The following is an 18280-nucleotide window of genomic DNA, read 5'->3' on the forward strand; positions in this document are numbered from 1 at the left end:
CAAGGGTTAAATTGGGATGCCATGTCTTTTTTTTTTTTTTAAAGATTTTATTTATTTATTATGTACATAGTGTTTGCTTGCATGTTTGCCCACAGGGCAGAAGAGGGCATCAGATCTCAGTACAGATGATTGTGAGCCACCGTGTGGTAGCTGGGAATTGAACTCAGGACCTCTGGATGAGCAGCCAGTGCTCTTTACCTCTGAGCCATCTCTCCAGCTCGGGATGCCATGTCTTAAGAGGGGTATAAGAAGCCAGGCGGTGGTGGCGCACACCTTTAATCCCAGGAGGCAGAGGCAGGTGGATCTCTGTGAGTTCGAGGCCAGCCTGATCTACAAGAGCTAGTTCCAGGACAGGAACCAAAAGCTACAGAGAAACCCTGTCTCGAAAATCAAAAAAAGAAAAAAAAAAAAAAAAAAAAAAAGAGGAGTATAAGAGCTGAAGGACTGTGGCTGTGAGGCACCTGCCTTCAAAAACCACGGTGGCTGAGTGGAGGAGGTTGTGGAGCTGAGTGAAAAGAGCACAAGCCTTTATGTTCTCCTTTGTCTTCCTCATTAACAGTGTGACCGTCTCATCTGAGAGACTGGCTGCTGTCTCCTTCTCAAAAACTTACTGTAGATTAAATGTGGTTAATTAGATAAATATTTAGCATTGGCACCAGCACAATGTGGCCAATAAATATCAGATATGATTTTTAGTATGGGAGTGGCTGTTCCCATGGTTAATTTTTCAAGCAGTGTCCTAATATGCTACCCTACAAGTCTTTCTATGTCATGATGTTGACACAAAAATCACAGCTCTCATCTTAAAGGGAATAAGAGTTTATTTGGGAGCATTTTGAGTGTCCATGACCTAGGAACAGGTTACCCAAAATTCCATATTCCAACATGGAAATAGTTCACACAGATTTTACAGTTCATAAATCAAGGCAACTTTAAAATACATTGGTGGGTTTATCAGAGATGTAGCTGCACTCGTTGGTGAGGCTCTCTTACAGGCTCAAGATACTATCTGATGACACTCTTAACTCTTGTCTGCTAATTGACAGATTCTAAAAGGTTTTTCTCTCTTGTCACAAGATGTTCTGCTGTGTAGGGGTATGGGGTGGGGAGCAAGGCACAGCTGTTCTGGAAGGCCAGAACTAGCCCAAGATAAGGCAATTAACCTCTGGACCTGGATATTCCAATCTCTCCACAATACTAAAATTCTAATTAGCCAATCAGTTTCTGCGACACAGACTCCTCTTGGGAATTTTTGTTCACAGCCAGATGCATCTTCTTCTCAGAACTTTTTGTTCGCCGTGTCTACCGACTAGGATAGGATGTGCTCATTCTCTTCGATCTCGAAGGTTTTATTAGGCTGTTAAGACCATTATCCTCATCTCCAGGCTCTGCAAAGTGTGGTGTGGTGCTGTCAGCTCACACCTTAGTTGGGATTTCTTGCTAGTCAGTAGCGAGGCCATTGGTATTTGATATGGTAAGGAGGAGAGAGTGTTAGGATCCGGTATAAGGAGCCTTGAAAAGCCAGCCGTGAGTGCACAGAAGCACGAGGTTTACTTTAGAGTTGACCAAGAGCAGCCTGCCTCTCTCATCCTTGGTTTCTCTCTTAGTTAGGACACTGTTTTCCCTGTGGTCTTTTTGCCTAACTCGTGAACATCTGTGCTGGGGAGAGGGATGTGCTGGGAAATGTATTAGTGGTCTGTCGCATTGTGCCAGCTTGATTTTCTCCGCATTGAGAGTGCAACCATTAGTTAAGACATTTGAGTCTGATTTCACACGTAGGTTTTGGAGCTGTGCTGACCAGAACTAAATCTTTGCTCTGCTTTTCTGAGCAGTGTGATTATGAATAGGCCGTATACCTCTTCTCGTCTGTACCGTGGGAATAGTTTATGCTTCATAAGGGGTGGGTGGAGTCATGGAAAGGCTCTAGTCAGGGCGGCCTGATAAATGGTCGCTGCCATGATTATTATAACTCCGTCCTCATAATGCTGTTTCTCCACAAAGTCTCTTCTGAAACTTTCCCTTTGGACAACTGTCCAGTCTGTGGGATATTGATGTCACTGCTCTCTGTGATTCTGAATCCTTGATCTTTGAGAATTGTGAGATATGACCTGGGAAAATGTCTAGTCACTTGGGGCTAAATCTGGTGAACAGAGAGAACAGATTGAACATAGGAGCATCAGTTTTTGTATCATTCTCCACTAAAATTCGAGGTATCTTAAAATCTGATTCAAAGATAATACTAAGAAATGATGTTAAAAAAAACAAGCTAAGCAAAGAAGATTGTTGAAAATGTTAGGCCTCTGTAGGGCATGAAGCGTATTATTTCTTCTATTGTAACTCAGTAGAATGACAATTCATTGCAGTTTTGATTTGTACTCTGCTGATGGTGTTCCTGTGCAGACACAATGACTAAGACAACTTATAAAGAGTCTATTGGAAGCTTACAGTTTGAGAGGGTAGTTTGGCAGGAAGCATGGCAGCATGCAGACAGGTGTGATGCTGGAGCAGCAGCTGATGACTTATAGCTTGATCCACAAACATGAGAGACAGAAACAATAGAAACACACACACACACACGTCTTAGTCACTGTCCTATTGCTGTGACCATGGCAACTCTTACAAAAGAAAACATTTAATCTGGGGCTTATTGTTTCAGAGAGTTAGTGCATTGTCATCATGGTGGGAGCATGGTGGCACACGTGGAGCCGGAGCAATAGCTAAGAGCTACATCTTAACCCTCAAGCAGAGAGAGATCAGAGAGACACTGGACTTCAAAAGTCCACCCCCCAGTGATAAATTCTTCCAACCAGGCCACACCTACTCCAACAAAGCCATACTTTATAACTTGATCACTAATCATTCAAATATATGAGCCTCTGGGGGGCCATTCTTATTCAAACATCTAGACACACACACACACAGACTGGGAATGGTTTGGGTAAATTTAAATCCTACTCTCAGTGACACACCTCCAACAAGGCCACACCTCCTAATACTTCCCAAACAGTTCTACCAACTGGGGGCCAAGCATTCAAACATAGGAGCCTGTGTGGTTATCCTCATTCTTAGCAGCACAGTGATGCAGAACACTTTTTCACATCCGTGTTAGCTGTGTCTATCCAGGGCTTCGTGCACAGCAGGCAGCTGCTCTGTTACTGAGCCCTACCTTTAGCCCAGTGACAATAGAACCCCCCTTCCTTTTTGTCTTTCTTGCTCAGTGCTGGGGGTGAAACCTAGGGTCCTCATATATGCAGCCAAGTAGTCTACCATGGAGATACATCCCAGTCCCATTTGCTCACTAAGATTTTTTTCCTGGTGATTTGTTTAGTCTTCTTTCATATATTCTGGTTAGTAATCTCTTGGTGGCTGAGAATCTTGCAAATATTTTTCTCCAGTTCTCTAATTTTTTAGAATTATTGTTGTGTTTATGATGTTGTTTGTGGGGACACATGTACAGCTTAGTTGGTCTTTTCTGCGGTGCCTAGGGATCAAACGTCCATCATTAGGCTTTGTGCTGCCATCTAGCCAGCCCAAATTTTAGCAGTCTTTAAAAAAGCAATCAAAGAAACAAATAAACAAAAAACAATTCTGCAAAACTACATCAACTCTGTAGATCATTTTGAGTACTGTGGACATTTTGATATTAATAAGTCTGATCTGTGGTCATAAGATGACTTTCCATTTTCCTGGAAGGGGTGTTTCAATTTCTTTTATTTGTGATTTATAATTTTCATTGTAGAGACTCTTTACTTCCTTGGCTAAGTTTATTCCCCTCACCCCTCTGTATTGTTGTATGAATTAGGATTTCTTTCTTCGCAATTTTGTTGTTGATAAGAGGTATTTGGTTTTTGTATATTGACTTTATATCTTGTAACTTTATTGAAAATCATGTCATTTGCAAACATGGGTAATTTGACCTCTTTTTTGATTTTATGTTCTTTGTGTTTCTTCATCCTTGCTGTGTTCCAGATTTGAGAGAAGACAATTTCAGCTTTCTACTGCAGCATGCTATTAACTGTGGGTTTACTGTTTGGAAATCTGTTCCTTCTAGAACCTAATTGTTTTAGATTTTTGAATCATAAGCACAACTGAATACTAGTAAATGCTTGTTCTATATTTGTTTGAATGCTCATGTGGTTTTTGTCCTCAGTTTTATTGATATGGTTAATTATGTTTATTGATTTATGTGTGTTGAGCCATGCTTGCACCTGTGTAATAAATCTTACTTGATAACCCCTTTAGAAAGTCATTTCTCTTCTTCAAGGGTGGGATCTGGGGATCTAACTCAGGTCATCAGGCTTATGGGACAAGTGTTTAACTCACTGAGCAATCTCAATAGACTTGTAGGTTTTTTAAATTTGTTATTGTTTTTGGTAGACTGTTGTGCTTGATTTGCCATCATTTTGTTAAGAATTTCTGTATTTATGTCATCACATATATTGGTCTCTAGTTTCATTGCATTGTTGTATTCTTACCTAGTTTTGATATTTAAAATAATTCTGGTCTCATAGAATGAGTTTGGAAGGCTTTTGAACTAAACAGTTCTTTGGAATAGTTTGATAATTGATTTTAGTTTGTTGATGGTTTGGTAACCCATACCACTGAACTTTCTGATCCTACACTTATCTTTGGTGGGAGAGTTTATAGTAATCAATCAGTCTCACTATTTTTATTGGTCTGTTCAGCTTCCTATGTCATGTTCAGCTTTATAGGCTGCGTGTCTAGAAGTTGATCCTTATGTTCTAGAGTTTCCAATTTTTAGCATTTAGTTGTGTATAACAGTACTTATATTTCTGTAGTAGTGTCTGTTGTAAATCTTTTTAAATGTGTCATTTTGTTTCTTTTCTCCTTTCTAATTGTATTAATTACATTAGTGTGCACAAATTACCTGATAGAGAAAAAGAAGGAAATTGTGTTTTGAATGATGATTCTGGGATTTTGGATCCGTTATGACAGGAATGGCCTGGTGGAGTGACTGTGGTGACAGGAACATGTGGTGGAGGCTGTTGATGTTGTGGTGGACCAGGAGCGGAACGGGAGAAGGGATAACAACCAGAATCTATAGTCTCCAGAGCATTTTTCCTCATGACCTGTTTTAGTAGAAACCTCATCTCATACAGGCTCCTGAGCCTCCAAAACAGCACGATGGGCTAGTGAAAAGATGTTCAGAACACGAGCGTGGGGAGGAAACTTAAGCCATGACATTGTGAGTAGTTTACCTGATGTTCTGTTCGTTTTGTTTATCTTCAAGAACGCCAATTCTCCACCTGGGCATAGTGGCATGCTTCTGTAATCTCAGCTCTTGGGGGCAGAAGTGGGAAGATCGGGAGCTCAGACCCAGCCTTCGCTTCCTGTGAGCTCACCTCCAGGTCGGGCTACACAGGCTACAAGTCTCATAGATCCAGCCGCAGCTCTTTTTACTGATACTGTTCTTTTCTTTTTCAGTGTGTATCTTTGCTCTGCTTTGTTCTTGTTTCTCCTACCTTTTTACCACCTGTGGTTTCTTTTAGTTCCTTGTTGCTCTGTTACATGGTTGGAAGTCTTTTTTTAATGTGAGCAAGTGTTGCTGTAAACCTCTCAGTATTGTATACTTCATCACAAGGTTTTGATTTGTCATGGTCTGATTTTCATTTGTTTCAAGAAGGCTTGTTATTTAGATTTTTGAGATAGATTCTCCAGTGGCCTTGGCATTGCTGTGTAGTTAAGGGGGTTCTTGGTATACTTATCTTCCTGACTCTGACATATACAGGGGTTCATTACCATACTTGGTCAAGCAAATTTGATTTAAAATAAAGTGATTTGGGCAGGCAGAGTAACACAGCTTCATAGAGTTAAACAAATGGAACATAAAAGAATGCAACACATCTTTGCATGATTAAATGCTCCACAGCATAAACAAACGTAACACATTTTCAACTGATAATTCCACAACACCAGGGATTGAATGTAAGTTGTCAGCCATGGGGGAAAGTGTGTTTGCCTGCTGAGCTATCTTGATAGCCGTTTTCTATATAATTCTAGAGTCCCTCTTACTCAGAATACAGAATATTTCAGGTTTTAGTTTTTATTATCTTTTATCTTTTTTTTTTAGACTTACTGCCTAACATATAATCTATCCTGAATAAAACTCTGTTTCTTGAGAAGAAAAATGTGTATCCTGAAGCTGTTAGATGAAATGTTCTGTAATTATCTGTTACTTTATTTGGCCTACAGTATAATTCAGCTGCAGGGTTTCTTTATTGATGCCTATTATATCTCTTTTGACAAAAGTGGGTGTTAAATTCCCCATGACTATGTGTAATTATGTACAAACAGAGCCTGCTTAGTACAATTGGGTATTCCAGCTTTGAGCATATTTACCTTTATAACTGCTATTTTATCTTGTTGAAATGGTCCATTTATTATTATATGGTGACCTTATCTGTGTTTTAAAGTTTTGATTTATTTTATCTAATACCCATGAAGCTACTCTTGCTCATTTCTTTTTTCTGCTTGTGTGATATTTTTCCTCCATCTTTTCACTTTCAGTTTATGCCTACTTTACCGGTGAAATGAGTTTCTTGTAGGCAGCATATCATTGGATCTTATTTTTTTTTAATATTTATTTATTTATTTATTTATTTATGTATACAATATTCTGTCTGTGTGTATGCCTGCAGGCCAGAAGAGGGCACCAGACCGCATTATAGATGGTTGTGAGCCACCATGTGGTTGCTGGGAATTGAACTCAGGACCTTTGGAAGAGCAGACAATGCTCTTAACCGCTGAGCCATCTCTCCAGCCCCCATTGGATCTTATTTTTAACTCCATTTAACCTGTTTGCTTATTTTAAGTGGGGAATTTAATTTATTTATACTCATGGTTATTCATGTTTGCGGTAGATTTGGAAATTATGTGTAAACTGAGACTACAGTTTTGTTTCCTGGTCACCCAGACCTGAATAATCACACAGAAACTATATTAATTACAAAACTTTTGCCAATGTCTGACATATTCTTAGCTAGCTTTTACACCTTAAATTAACTGGTTTCTATTACTGTATGTATCACCATGAGGCTGTGGCTTACTGGTAATGTTCTGGCAACTTTCTCCTTTGGTGGCCACATGGTGTCTCATTGACTCTGCCATATATATTCAGATTTCCTGCCAGGCTTCACTCTGCTAAGCCTTTGGCCAAAATAGCTTTATTCATCAACCAATAAAAGCAACACATATACAGAAGTACATCCCACATCATCTCCCCTTTTCTGTCTAAAGAAAGTTTTTAACTTTAACATAGTGAAATTACATATATAAAAAAGTTACCAAGCAAGAGTTATAGTTACAATATTTAGTCCTTTTACATTTGGCAGATTAAGGAAAGTATTATCTATCCTATATTTGTGAGTCTAAAGTTTTATGTCTAATTTGTCTTTTATCATAGCTAAGGAAAACTATAATTATAACTATTTAGTTTTCAAAGACATCAGAAGGATTTAATATTACCTAAGTAAGTAGGAAGTATATTGTATGCAACTTTCAAAGTGCTAGAAATGACAGAGACATCTCGCTGTCTGAACAGTCACCCAAAGTTCTTTTGTAACAATGGGACATCCATCTTCAACCTATAGGCCCCTAATATCTGGTAGACTTTTCAGTGACGCAGGAAATTTGAAGATCTAGTTTGCTTTGTACTAGCAATGTTTGTCAGTTGCTCTATTCTGTGTCCTGTAGACTGTCTGGCAGTTTCTTCTGTGAAGAAGAAACCCTGAAGGACCATCCCATCTTTTGGAAAGTTCAGAAGTCACTTTTCTGTGGATCCTGCATGTCCAGTTCATACAACATACCATCAAGCAGTCTAGGCAAGAACATTTTCTTGCCCAAATTGCTAGCTTTGTCACATTGAAGGCAAATTCCATAATGAGTTTCTCTGATGCCCATCAACTTCTCTGAAGTAATTGGTGCTGCCAGAAGTAGACATGTCTTATTGTTGAGGAAAGTCTAAGTTCTTAAAACATTTAAATGCCATATTCTATAGGTCTTTGAAAGGTTTGAAGAATACCTATCCATCTGAAATAAATCTCTGTACATCTAGAAAAACTAACATGACTACAAATTTGACTATTATATATGACTATTAATCCAGAATTTTAAATCATATATTACATTTTAAATGAGCTGTATAAACATAATACCTTAAACAAGAGTAGAAATATACATAGAATAAAATTGACCTTAAATTTGTATCAATAAACCAAAGTCCATACCATTGTAAAGTATTCATTCCATATCATGGTCCCCCTTTTTTTCTTTAGAAAGACCTTGACTGTGACCATTAACCAAATATAATTAACCCTCTTTAAATGAAAACAAACATTTATAGACAATATTTTGGAATTTGGGCATAGTTTTTTAGACTACTTTCTGCTGATTGGGGGCATTGTTAATATGGTCTTTCATGAGGTATCATATTTGGTTGTTCTATCTCAGCCAGCAGTCCTAAAGCTATCGTGACTGTTGTGACCACCTGGGCCATTGCCTTAGGGGGTCTTATTTTATCAAGCCAGTAAGGAATCCATAGCTTTCTATTCTCTGTGGAAACAAAAGCAAAATCTCTTTTCCAAAGTAACATGTCATTAGACTTAAATTTTGAAGTCAAGATACCTTTAAAATATATATGTTGGTTTAGCTTAGCAGCCTGTTACAATGAAATATCTCTCTGTGGTTAGCTTATTCACAGTCAAAAAAATTGAAAGAAAATGCAATAATATACATAATCAGATTCTTTGTGTATTTTCCATCTTTATGTGGCTTTTTTCTCTATTTTTTTTTATTTTTAGGATTTTTGAGATAGGGTTTCTTTGTGTACTTTTGACTGTCCTGAATCTCACTCTATACACCAGACTGAACTCCTGGGATCTGCCTGCCTCTGTCTCTCAAGTGCTGGGATTAAAGGCATGTGCCACCACACTTAAATATTCTATTTCTTTTTTTCTTTAAAGACTTTTTCTATCCTTTTCCTTTTCTCTCCCAAGCCTATGTATATTTTTTTTAAATACACTGTAAACTGTTTAGATGTTTTATGCCATCTGAATCTGTCTTACTATATATCTTTGTCTTTTTCTGAGCACGTGAGTCTTTAATCTGCTAAGTAGCATGGCTAGGATTAAAGCTGCACCTTTGGCAGCTGGCTTCACCCTACTCCTTAGCTTTCTGAGAGTCCAGCTTCATGGTGAAGGTACTGGCGGAAGTCACATTTATTGTCACTCCTTTGCATATGCCCAAAGAATTTGACATCCTATCTCACAGGTATTTGCTCAGCAAAGTTTATTACTGCCCTATTCATGACAGACAGGAAAAAGGAAACAGCCTAAATACCCTCCAATAAACAAAAGAAAAATGGAAATGTGGGACATATATACAATGGAGTACTATTCAACTGCAAAGAAAAACAAAATCATGAAATTTTAAGGTAAATGGGTGAACCTAGAAAAGATTACCCTGAATGAGGTAACCCAGACCCAGAAAGGCAAATGTCTTATGCTCTTTCTCATGAGAAATTCCCGGCTCCAAATATTTAGATGTGAGTACATAAGTAGCCACAAAACTGGGCATATGAAGCATGGCAGCCATAATTCCTGTCTGTTTGTAGGGACCATGTGTCTGAGCACTCCCCAGGGGCTGGGTTGCACCAGCGGGCCCAGAAAGGGTATTTGTATGTGTGACCAAGGTACATTACTGACAGTGCTTCAAAGGACCGCTCTTCTAAGAAAGGCTGTCTGTGTGCGTCTCAGGGCTTCTAGTAGGCAGAGATACTGAGGATGCACAGCCTAATTGTGTCTTGGCTGCAGGAGGATGACAGGACCACAGCTTAGCCAGCTATGGTGCTTGGTGCTGGTTGTCATTCTGCCTTCAGGGCTGAGTGGCTAAACTGCTGGGGGTGGGTATCCAACTTCTTCTCCAGATCCTAAGTGGACAAAGCCTCAAGACAGCACAGGAGCCGGGCGGTGGTGGCGCACGCCTTTAATCCCAGCACTTGGGAGGCAGAGGCAGGCGGATCTCTGTGAGTTCGAGACCAGCCTGGTCTACAAGAGCTAGTTCCAGGATAGGCTCCAAAACCACAGAGAAACCCTGTCTCGAAAAACCAAAAAAAAAAAAAAAAAAAAAAAAGACAGCACAGGAGCGTGTGTAGAGGAGGCCACAGGATGACTGAGTTCATTCTTTATGCTAACTCAGTGACAGCTCTCCAGATGGGGCTCAGGACCTGTGAGAGCTACAGGCTTCTCTGCAGTAAATGCTTTAGGTGTCTGTGAACCTCCTGCTTGCTCGCTCCCCACCACGTGGTTCTAGGTGGTTTAAGAGAGGGACAGTAGATTGTGTATACTTGGTTCCTTCCCACTAAGACCGTGCTGCATCCCCACTACTCTAAAGTGCCGTGCTTCGAACACTAGTGCAGCAGCTATTGCACATGCTGGTCCTGTGTTATGGAGGGAAGCATGTCAGGTACCTGTAGTCAGCTCTGTTGCTGGGCGAACTTGATCTGTTAATGAAATCCAGAAAAAGCAGCTTTTCCTATCTTCTAGTCCTCAGACTTTGAAGGGTATCATATTTCCTCCATTGTACACCATTCTCTCTGTCTAAGGAGGGGGAGGCTGGGGAGCTTCAGATGGTAGACAGGAGGTAAACAGGTTACATGTCCAGGAAGAATAAAAACTTGGAAGATTCTTAGGGAGCCTCCAACAGTGTAAAAGGGAGTGAGCAGTTCAGGGCTGGATGTGGCTGAAGACTGACCAGCCAAACTGCACAGAGACTGAGGCTGTGGAGCTGCACATAAGCTGTGTAGAGAGCGCCAGGCTGCAGGTTTTGTGAGTGGGCACCTTGTTGGTGTGGGGTTTTTGGTGATGCAGCTGCTTCTGAGTTACCCCCAGTCCTTGTAGTAATTTCTCACCAATACTCCTTAGTAACCTCCGCAAAAGATCTCATGAGTTCACCAAACTGAACTTTGATGCAGTCATTGCTTCAGTCTGTCCTGGGTTCCTTCCTGGCATGAGCAGACCTGTGTGTTGCATCTCCCCACAAAAGTCTGTCATACAACAGAGGACTTCTTGCTTCTCTAGGTTGTGAGAATCATTTTCCTGCTTCCTGTCACACATCCAGGAATTACCTCTTGGTACACTGAAGCAAGACTGCAATTTAGAGCTTAGGTATTTGGTCTGTGTTTTTGTTTTTTTGTTTTTTTTTTTTTTTACATTCTAAAACTGAGCAGGTTTCTGCTTGTGCTCCAGTCATATACAGGAGTGGACAGAGGAACGGCAGCTGCGCTAGTGAAGGCGGGAGGGCAGGCTTTGCAGACCTGGTGCTCCCCATTGTGTCTGCCTGGCCTGCTGTCCTCATTTACATCCATTCCTGCCTAGCTGCTTGAGGCCTTTGATCTGTACAGCTCTGAGGACATTTTTTATTAATATCTTTCTAATCCTGTCACCTAGCAGTCTTGGCCAGGAGCTGGCTAGCATGACTTGGTCCTAGAGTACATAGGTTCTGGGCACTTAGCAGATAAAGTAGTCTTAGTCTAGAATATGCTTGCTATCTGTCTGCAGAAGATTTGGGGTTTGGGGATTGCCTTATCCTAAGGCCCCAAAGTCACACCTTCTTATGAAGTGTCATTCATTCATTCACTCACTCATTCTCTCTCTCTCTCACACACACACTCTCTCTTAGGTACTAGGTCTTGGGCACACAGTGATAGTGGATGGACCCAGTACTTGCCTCAGGAGACTGGGCCGTTGGAAATCTTGGATGGCTATACCTTCCTGACAGGCTCTCTTCTGTAGCCTCACACACATCTGCCATCCTGCTCTTAAGTCACACTCGCTCTCTCCTTCTCTCTTATTTCTTCTCCTCCTCACTACCCACTGTTCTCTCTCCTCTCTCTTCTTCCTTTTCTCATTGGCAGGGTCCTATATAGCATACACCAGCCTTGCACTTGCTCATATAACTGAGGCTGGGCTGAGTGCTCCTGACCCTCTTGCCTTCACTTCACCTCTCAGGTGCTATGATTACAGATGTGTACTATGTATCACTTTATTTTTTGCAATGCTGAAGCATGCATGGGCAGCCCGCATATGGCAGTTTCGTTGAATTTGTTCATATTGGGTTTCATGTTCTAAGCTGATGAGGACGACTGATCAGGTCTCTTTCTCAAGAGGGCACCAGATCTCATTACAGATGGTTGTTGTCAAGAGGGTGCTGGGAATTGAACTCAGGGCCTTTGGAAGAACAGGCAGTGCTCTTAACTGCTGAGCCATCTCTCTATCCCCCACTGTGTACCCAGTGTCTAATTTTCTTTTCCTTAAAAAACACATTATTTTTATGTATATGGATGTTTTGCCTATAACTGTGTCTATGTACCAGGTATGTGCAGTGCCCATGGAAGCCAGAAGCAAGTGCTGGATCCCCTGGGACTGCAGTTACAGACAGTTGTGAGCTGCCGTGTGGATGCTGGGAACTGAACCAGGGTCTTCTGGAAAGCAGCCAGAGCTCTTAACCACCAAGCCCTCTCTCCAGCCCCTAATTTTCTTTTAAGTTTGTTTTTGTGCAGACTTAAAATTGAATAGATAAGAGGTGCTCGAGCCAGGCTGAACTCCTGCGCAGAGTGATCTCCACCTCAGCCTTTCCTGCCCGAGTGAAGCTGCATTGTGTAGCTCCTCTTAGTTGTCATGGCAAGACTTCTCTGACCTGGAACCTTGGGCTGCTTTTTCTAAGTAGTGTGATGATGATGATAACTACTTGTTCTCAGGGCCAGTGCTTATGTTATAGTACCACATCTAAAATATGAACTGGAGGTCGTGATTTCTACTTTACAAATGTAGATACCTAGTCTTCAAAAGTTAAATAAGTTGCTCAGAACCACACCCACACAAAATTAGGTCTGAATTGTGTGTTGTGTAGAGAGCTTGTGGTCTTTACCTCCGTGCATCGTCAGTGGTCTCACTCATCGTGAGACGATTTAAGAGCCTCTTTTGCCCAAGTTATTTTCTTTTCTGGTCCTTAACAAGGTGTGAAATTCTGCCACCTAAATTTCATGCTTTTATTTCTAGTTAGAATGTGAAGATTCTTGGAGGGGTTCGGTATTGTCATCAGCAACACCTCAACACCTTAGCCTTTTCTCTGACAGCTAATTAAAGATCAGACACAGTGGGACCAGGCAGGTGGGAGCCCCTTTCTAGTGCTAAGGTACTACTACCTGAGGAAGTACATGCACTTGACACCTCCCAGGAGGCTTAGCATGGCGGAGAAATCAAAGTGAGGTAAAGTACCCAGCACAGTTTGTTAAAGGAAGACTCTACGAAATAGGAACGGACAGTAAGGACAGGAGGTGGGAGGCTGGGATAACCTAGGTGCTAGTGTGGACTCCTCCTTGCTGTCCTAAATGTACTTTCCCCAAGCTCTGGAACCCTCTGTTTCCAGTTACTTGAGGCTTACACGACTTCTTTTATACAAGTTTGAAAATGGGAGACCAACTCTACAGGCACACGTGTGCACTTGGGCACACACGAATACATGCATTCAGGCAAATACTCGTACACATAAAATAAAACTAACCATTAAAAAAAGGGGACCAGGAAGAGGCAAAATGAATTATACTTGGTGTTCATGTCCCCTCCCTCCGAGTGCTTCACAGACTCCCATCTCATCATTCTTCCCTGATGTTCATGGGGTAGAAAGAAGCAGCAGGGTTGGGCAAACAGCTTCCAACTTGGACATGTTCTTAGCCTGGCCCAGTTAGAATCCCACTCTCCTGCTTATGATTCTTACTCTATGGTTTGGAATGTCCTGGGACATTTATGCCCTATCAGTCCCCATGGGGTTTGCCAGACTGCTTGGGAATCAATTAGACCTCAGCCCCAGCTTATCTGTATCAAGCAATTACATAGAAAGTAGCTACTGTGCTAACCTTCTCCCTAGCATTTTCTTTAACTCCCTCGGGAGAGCTTGGACTCTTCTGGTGGTGTCCCTTGTACAAGTATTAAAGTACTGTAAAACCCAGAAGCTTACTGCCTCACATGCTGGTTCTGAGGCTGACCTTGTGAGAGGAACTGCCCGTGTCTAAACGTGTCTGAAGGTGGGACGGGCATCCAGGGAGAGTGGATTGCCTCAAGCTGTTGCTTTCCTCTTGCCTGGGCCTTGTCGTGGAGGGTCATGCACTATTTTATTTTTTTTTTCTCAGAATGATTTTGCACTCACCAGCACAGAGAAGAGTATCCACAAGGAATCGGAGATAAAGGAAACCAGAGGAGAAGAGGAACAAGACACTGAGGTCCTGGAGGTGTTTCAGCCGACTCAAGAGTGGCAGGCTCTTCAGCCAGGTACCAGACCTGCTCTGGTCCTTTGAAATACACAAATGTCCTTTATTCTTGAAGGTTGGGAGCAGCCATTGTCACCGTGACCATCAGAGTGGTAGCTGCTGCTCTGGGGCCTAGGGACCTTCATTCTCTAGCAGAACAGGGCTTGTGGCATGGGAGTGCCCTGGAAGGGAGGCTTATGGTGGGTGAGTACGTGATGGGAAACTTTCTTTCCCCGCACTTCTGAAGCACAGTGGAGGCAGTGACATGTGCCTTGCTATGCAAATGCTATTTTGGGCTCTGTTGCTCTGCTCAATGCTGCTGAAATAGTGTTCACAGGAGAATCCTGAGCACTGGTGCAGGGCCCCAAATCTTCTTTTAAAGGAACCCATGCCACAGAAAAAAGGGGGCTCGTTCTTGCCTGATCATAATTGGGGTGTCTTCAGAAAGAACTGCTTTCTAGCCCTTTCATGACCCTGAGTCAAAGGTTTCAGTAGCCTGCAATTGTGAAATGCTCGCCACAGTCAGGTCCACAGCTAACTTCCTCGTGTGCAGTCTTTGATCTTCATAGCCATAGAATTATTACTGTCTTTATTGCCCAGTGGAAATACTGAGGCTCAGAGAGGTTATATAACTTGTCCTGTTATTTATCTAACTTGTTTTATGTCATTGACCTCAGAGCCTTGATCTGCTTGCTCTCTTCCCACTCCTCCTTCCCATTTCCAGCTGTCCTTGCCTGGGGCCTACTCTAATACTGAGACTCTTCTCAGGTGCAAGCTGTTTGTGTTCTGTACCGTGGCAAAGTGGATGGCAAGTTCTGGCAGCAGGCATAGTGTCGTTTCATCAGGTCCTTGCCGAATTCATCACTGTGTCCTCACAGCCCCCATTGCTGCTGTGCTGCCAGGGATAGCATTTGCTGTGCCAGCCAGCAATATCACTCCTGCTAGGCTTGCGTATGGGTAGTTGCTGCCACTGAAGAGATGAAGCACCAGAAGCCAAGTGGAAGCTGATGGCATCAGGCAGAGGGAAGTTTAAGAACAGAGGTATTTGATTCAGCAGGTCCAGTTCCGCCTGTCTTCTCTTAGCTTCTCTGAGAACAGAATTTGGTCTTTGAGGAATAGCTCAGAGAGGCTCTCAGAAGTGATGAGGTAAATGATGTGGCTATATTCTCTGCTTTTATGTAGAGTTGCTGATATATTTTTTTAAACAGGCAAGCCCCTGTCATAGATGGGGCTGATGTTCTTCTGGGTTCCTGCTTCTACTCCACTCCTTCAGCTGGGTCACTAGCACCCTGCAAACCTTTGGTCCACACTGCAAACAGAACAGGGCTCTTACTTCTGACCTTGAGCCTTACCTAACCCTCTGGCAGCAGAGCTGCTTGCTGCTGACAGCTCAAGAGCCCCTGCATGAGTAGTTTGGAAGGAAGAGCCAGAGGCTATGCCTAGAGTGAGGAGTGGGCTCTGAGAGCCTCAGGAGAACTAGAGAGAAGCTCTTGTCTCCCATTTAACTGATGCTCCTTTGACAACACCCTACGTGTATTTTCTCAAGAGCTCCTGGGAAAGTTTTCTGTACAAAACCCTCCTGAGGCTGCTGCAGAGCTGTTGCAGCTGAGCGCACTGTGGAAACAAAGCCCTCTATCCAGTGCATGTCTGAAGGCATCGCTTAGATGCTCTGGTTTTCAGAGGTCACCTCCTCACTTGCACACATCTTCAGTGCACTTGTGGGACTGGACGCCACTGAGTGCATGAGAGTGCAGCCTTCTCTCGCTTGTGGTCCTGCCTGGGGAAGGGGATGCTCTCCCTTTCTCCTCCAATAGTAATTTTGAAAAGGGAGCAGGGATAAACACAGATAAAGAGTTTAATGTTTTCTTGCTTGAGAGCCAAAGGCAGACACACAGGAAAATGGTGGGCATGCTGGGGACTTTTAAAACAATGGTAAATTTGTGTAGATAGTTGTGTTCCTGTCTAGGCCTAGCAGGTCTGCCCTCCTGTTCAAAGGACTTTTGTCCTCTTAAGGGAAGGCTGCACCTCTGATTCCCTTTTCTCTCAAAGGAAAGATATTAGAGTATGCAGGCAGCTTGGGTTACGGGCCGGCTCATTGGAAGGCAGGCAGATAGGCAGATTGCATGCTACAGCCTGGCACACTAGGGTAGTAACACATGACTTCCTAGGTCTTCCCACGAGGCCAGGTGGGAACTTGGCTTCAGCTACACAGCACTGAGACAGCTCCTTCCCCTGATGTCGGCCTGCCTCTGTTATTACTGTCAGCCTCTTCACTGGGAGTTGCTTGTTCCTGGAAGTGATTTTTCTGTCGCTCTTTCTTCTGGTTTATTTTGGGATCTGCCTCACCTAGCAGAGGCACAGCAAGCATTCGCATGTGGATCCAGCAACAGCTGCTTGTAAGCAAGCAGAGGAAAGCTGTTTGTTGGCAGGTCCTTCTGGCTGTGGGCAGGGAACGGAGACATTTGTCCTGGAGCTAAGGACTCCTGGATTCCAGAATTTTGTGCCTGTGCACTTGTTATTATAGAACACTGGTCACAGCCAGATCCCATGATTTTGTCTTTACTGAGCATTTCCTGAGATTCCACTTTTTGTTTGGTACTGTGTTTGTAGCGTAAATATAGAAAGAGCTCACGTTTACTAAGCATTGGCTCTGCTGGGGATCCTTGGAGCGTAGATGCTGTAACTGCCCTCATTTTCACAGACAAAACTCGTTCTCAGCAAGAAGAAATTACTTAGACAAACAGTCAACAAGTGGGGGAGTTGAAATTCAGACAACTTTAAGCCCAGTTTAAACATTGTGCCATGCTGTCTTCCTAAGGAACAAAATGGACCTGAACCCCTTGTGTTTTAGCTTATAGGCTCACAGACAATATAGGAACACTAAAAATACCATTAGTGTGTCAGGACCAGGGCTTCTTCAGTGCTGAGAACTCAGTGGGGCAGCTGGTCAGACTGTATGATACTGGGCCTGACTGTGGTTTTCTTTGAGCTTGTGGGTTCAGGTTGTTCGTAATCTCTAAACTTTAGTTTCCTTCTCTGAAAATAGGAATGTAAACAATGACTTCACAGAAGTCGTATGAGAATAGAGTGAGGTGTGTGTGTGTGTGTGTGTGTGTGTGTGTGCGTGTGCTGTTTCCCACAGGGCCTGACAAACAGTACATACTCAACATATTCTCATTAAGAAAATACACCTTTGCTCCCTTTCTTTGGGGATTTGAAGAAGTGGAAGTGAGGAGGACACCTGGACAAAGGCCACTCCAGTCTTACCTATTTGGCCCCCCTGGGCTCAGGAAAGCCAAGCTCAGCCTAAGGCTTCTTATGAACTGATTTGACTTCGGGGCAACTGTGAGAATCCCCGAAATGTTGGCGTTAGAGCCCACTCAATAGGAGCATGCAGGAAGCCTGTGCAGGAACACGTTTATGGGATGGATGGAAAAGAGAAAAAAGTCTAAATCATCAACAACTGATGAGAGCAATCCAAGAATTATAGAGCGCCAGCCATCTGGTCAGATCATTTCAGATCTGCACGAGCAATAAGAGGGAATTGAATTTTAAACACCTCATTTATAGTAGGCCATCTACTCTGGTTTCAAGTATTTAAAAGTGGAGCCTGATTTCCTGCAGGCTCTGGACATCTGTCTGAAGGAGCACCTGACCCTAGTCAGGGTGACAGTGGGGCTGTTTCTCTGGGGCCTTTGATTCTTTGCTGTCTCAGAGGGGCGTGTGGTTCGTTTTTTGTGTCCAAGAAATCAGTTCAATTCTAATATGATTTACTATTGGATCCCACAAGTTAAAGGCTCAGTTTCCCCCATGACTGCCCTCATTTCAGATGTCACTTCTAAATCTTGGGTTACCTGTACCTCTCACTACCCAGGATTCTCACTCACACCCTCTCCTCAGGTTTGATAATTTTGTTAACTAAATAAACTCAGAACACACTGCTTATGTATATCTGTG

At 42.6% G+C, this 18280-nt stretch overlaps 1 protein-coding gene across 4 annotated transcripts in view; it reads left to right on the plus strand.

The window, feature by feature from the left end:
• Nucleotides 1-18280, plus strand: part of Sil1 (SIL1 nucleotide exchange factor) — a 244298-nt gene that overhangs the window by 68796 nt on the left and 157222 nt on the right. For all 4 annotated transcript variants that reach the window (XM_057789291.1, XM_057789290.1, XM_057789292.1 and 1 more), the window contains one exon: nt 14207-14345. In XM_057789291.1, the coding sequence (XP_057645274.1) occupies nt 14207-14345 (139 nt within the window). The remainder of the gene's footprint in view (nt 1-14206; nt 14346-18280) is intronic.

The sequence above is a fragment of the Chionomys nivalis genome, chromosome 14, assembly GCF_950005125.1.
Source record: "Chionomys nivalis chromosome 14, mChiNiv1.1, whole genome shotgun sequence".
Taxonomy (NCBI): Eukaryota; Metazoa; Chordata; class Mammalia; order Rodentia; family Cricetidae; genus Chionomys; species Chionomys nivalis.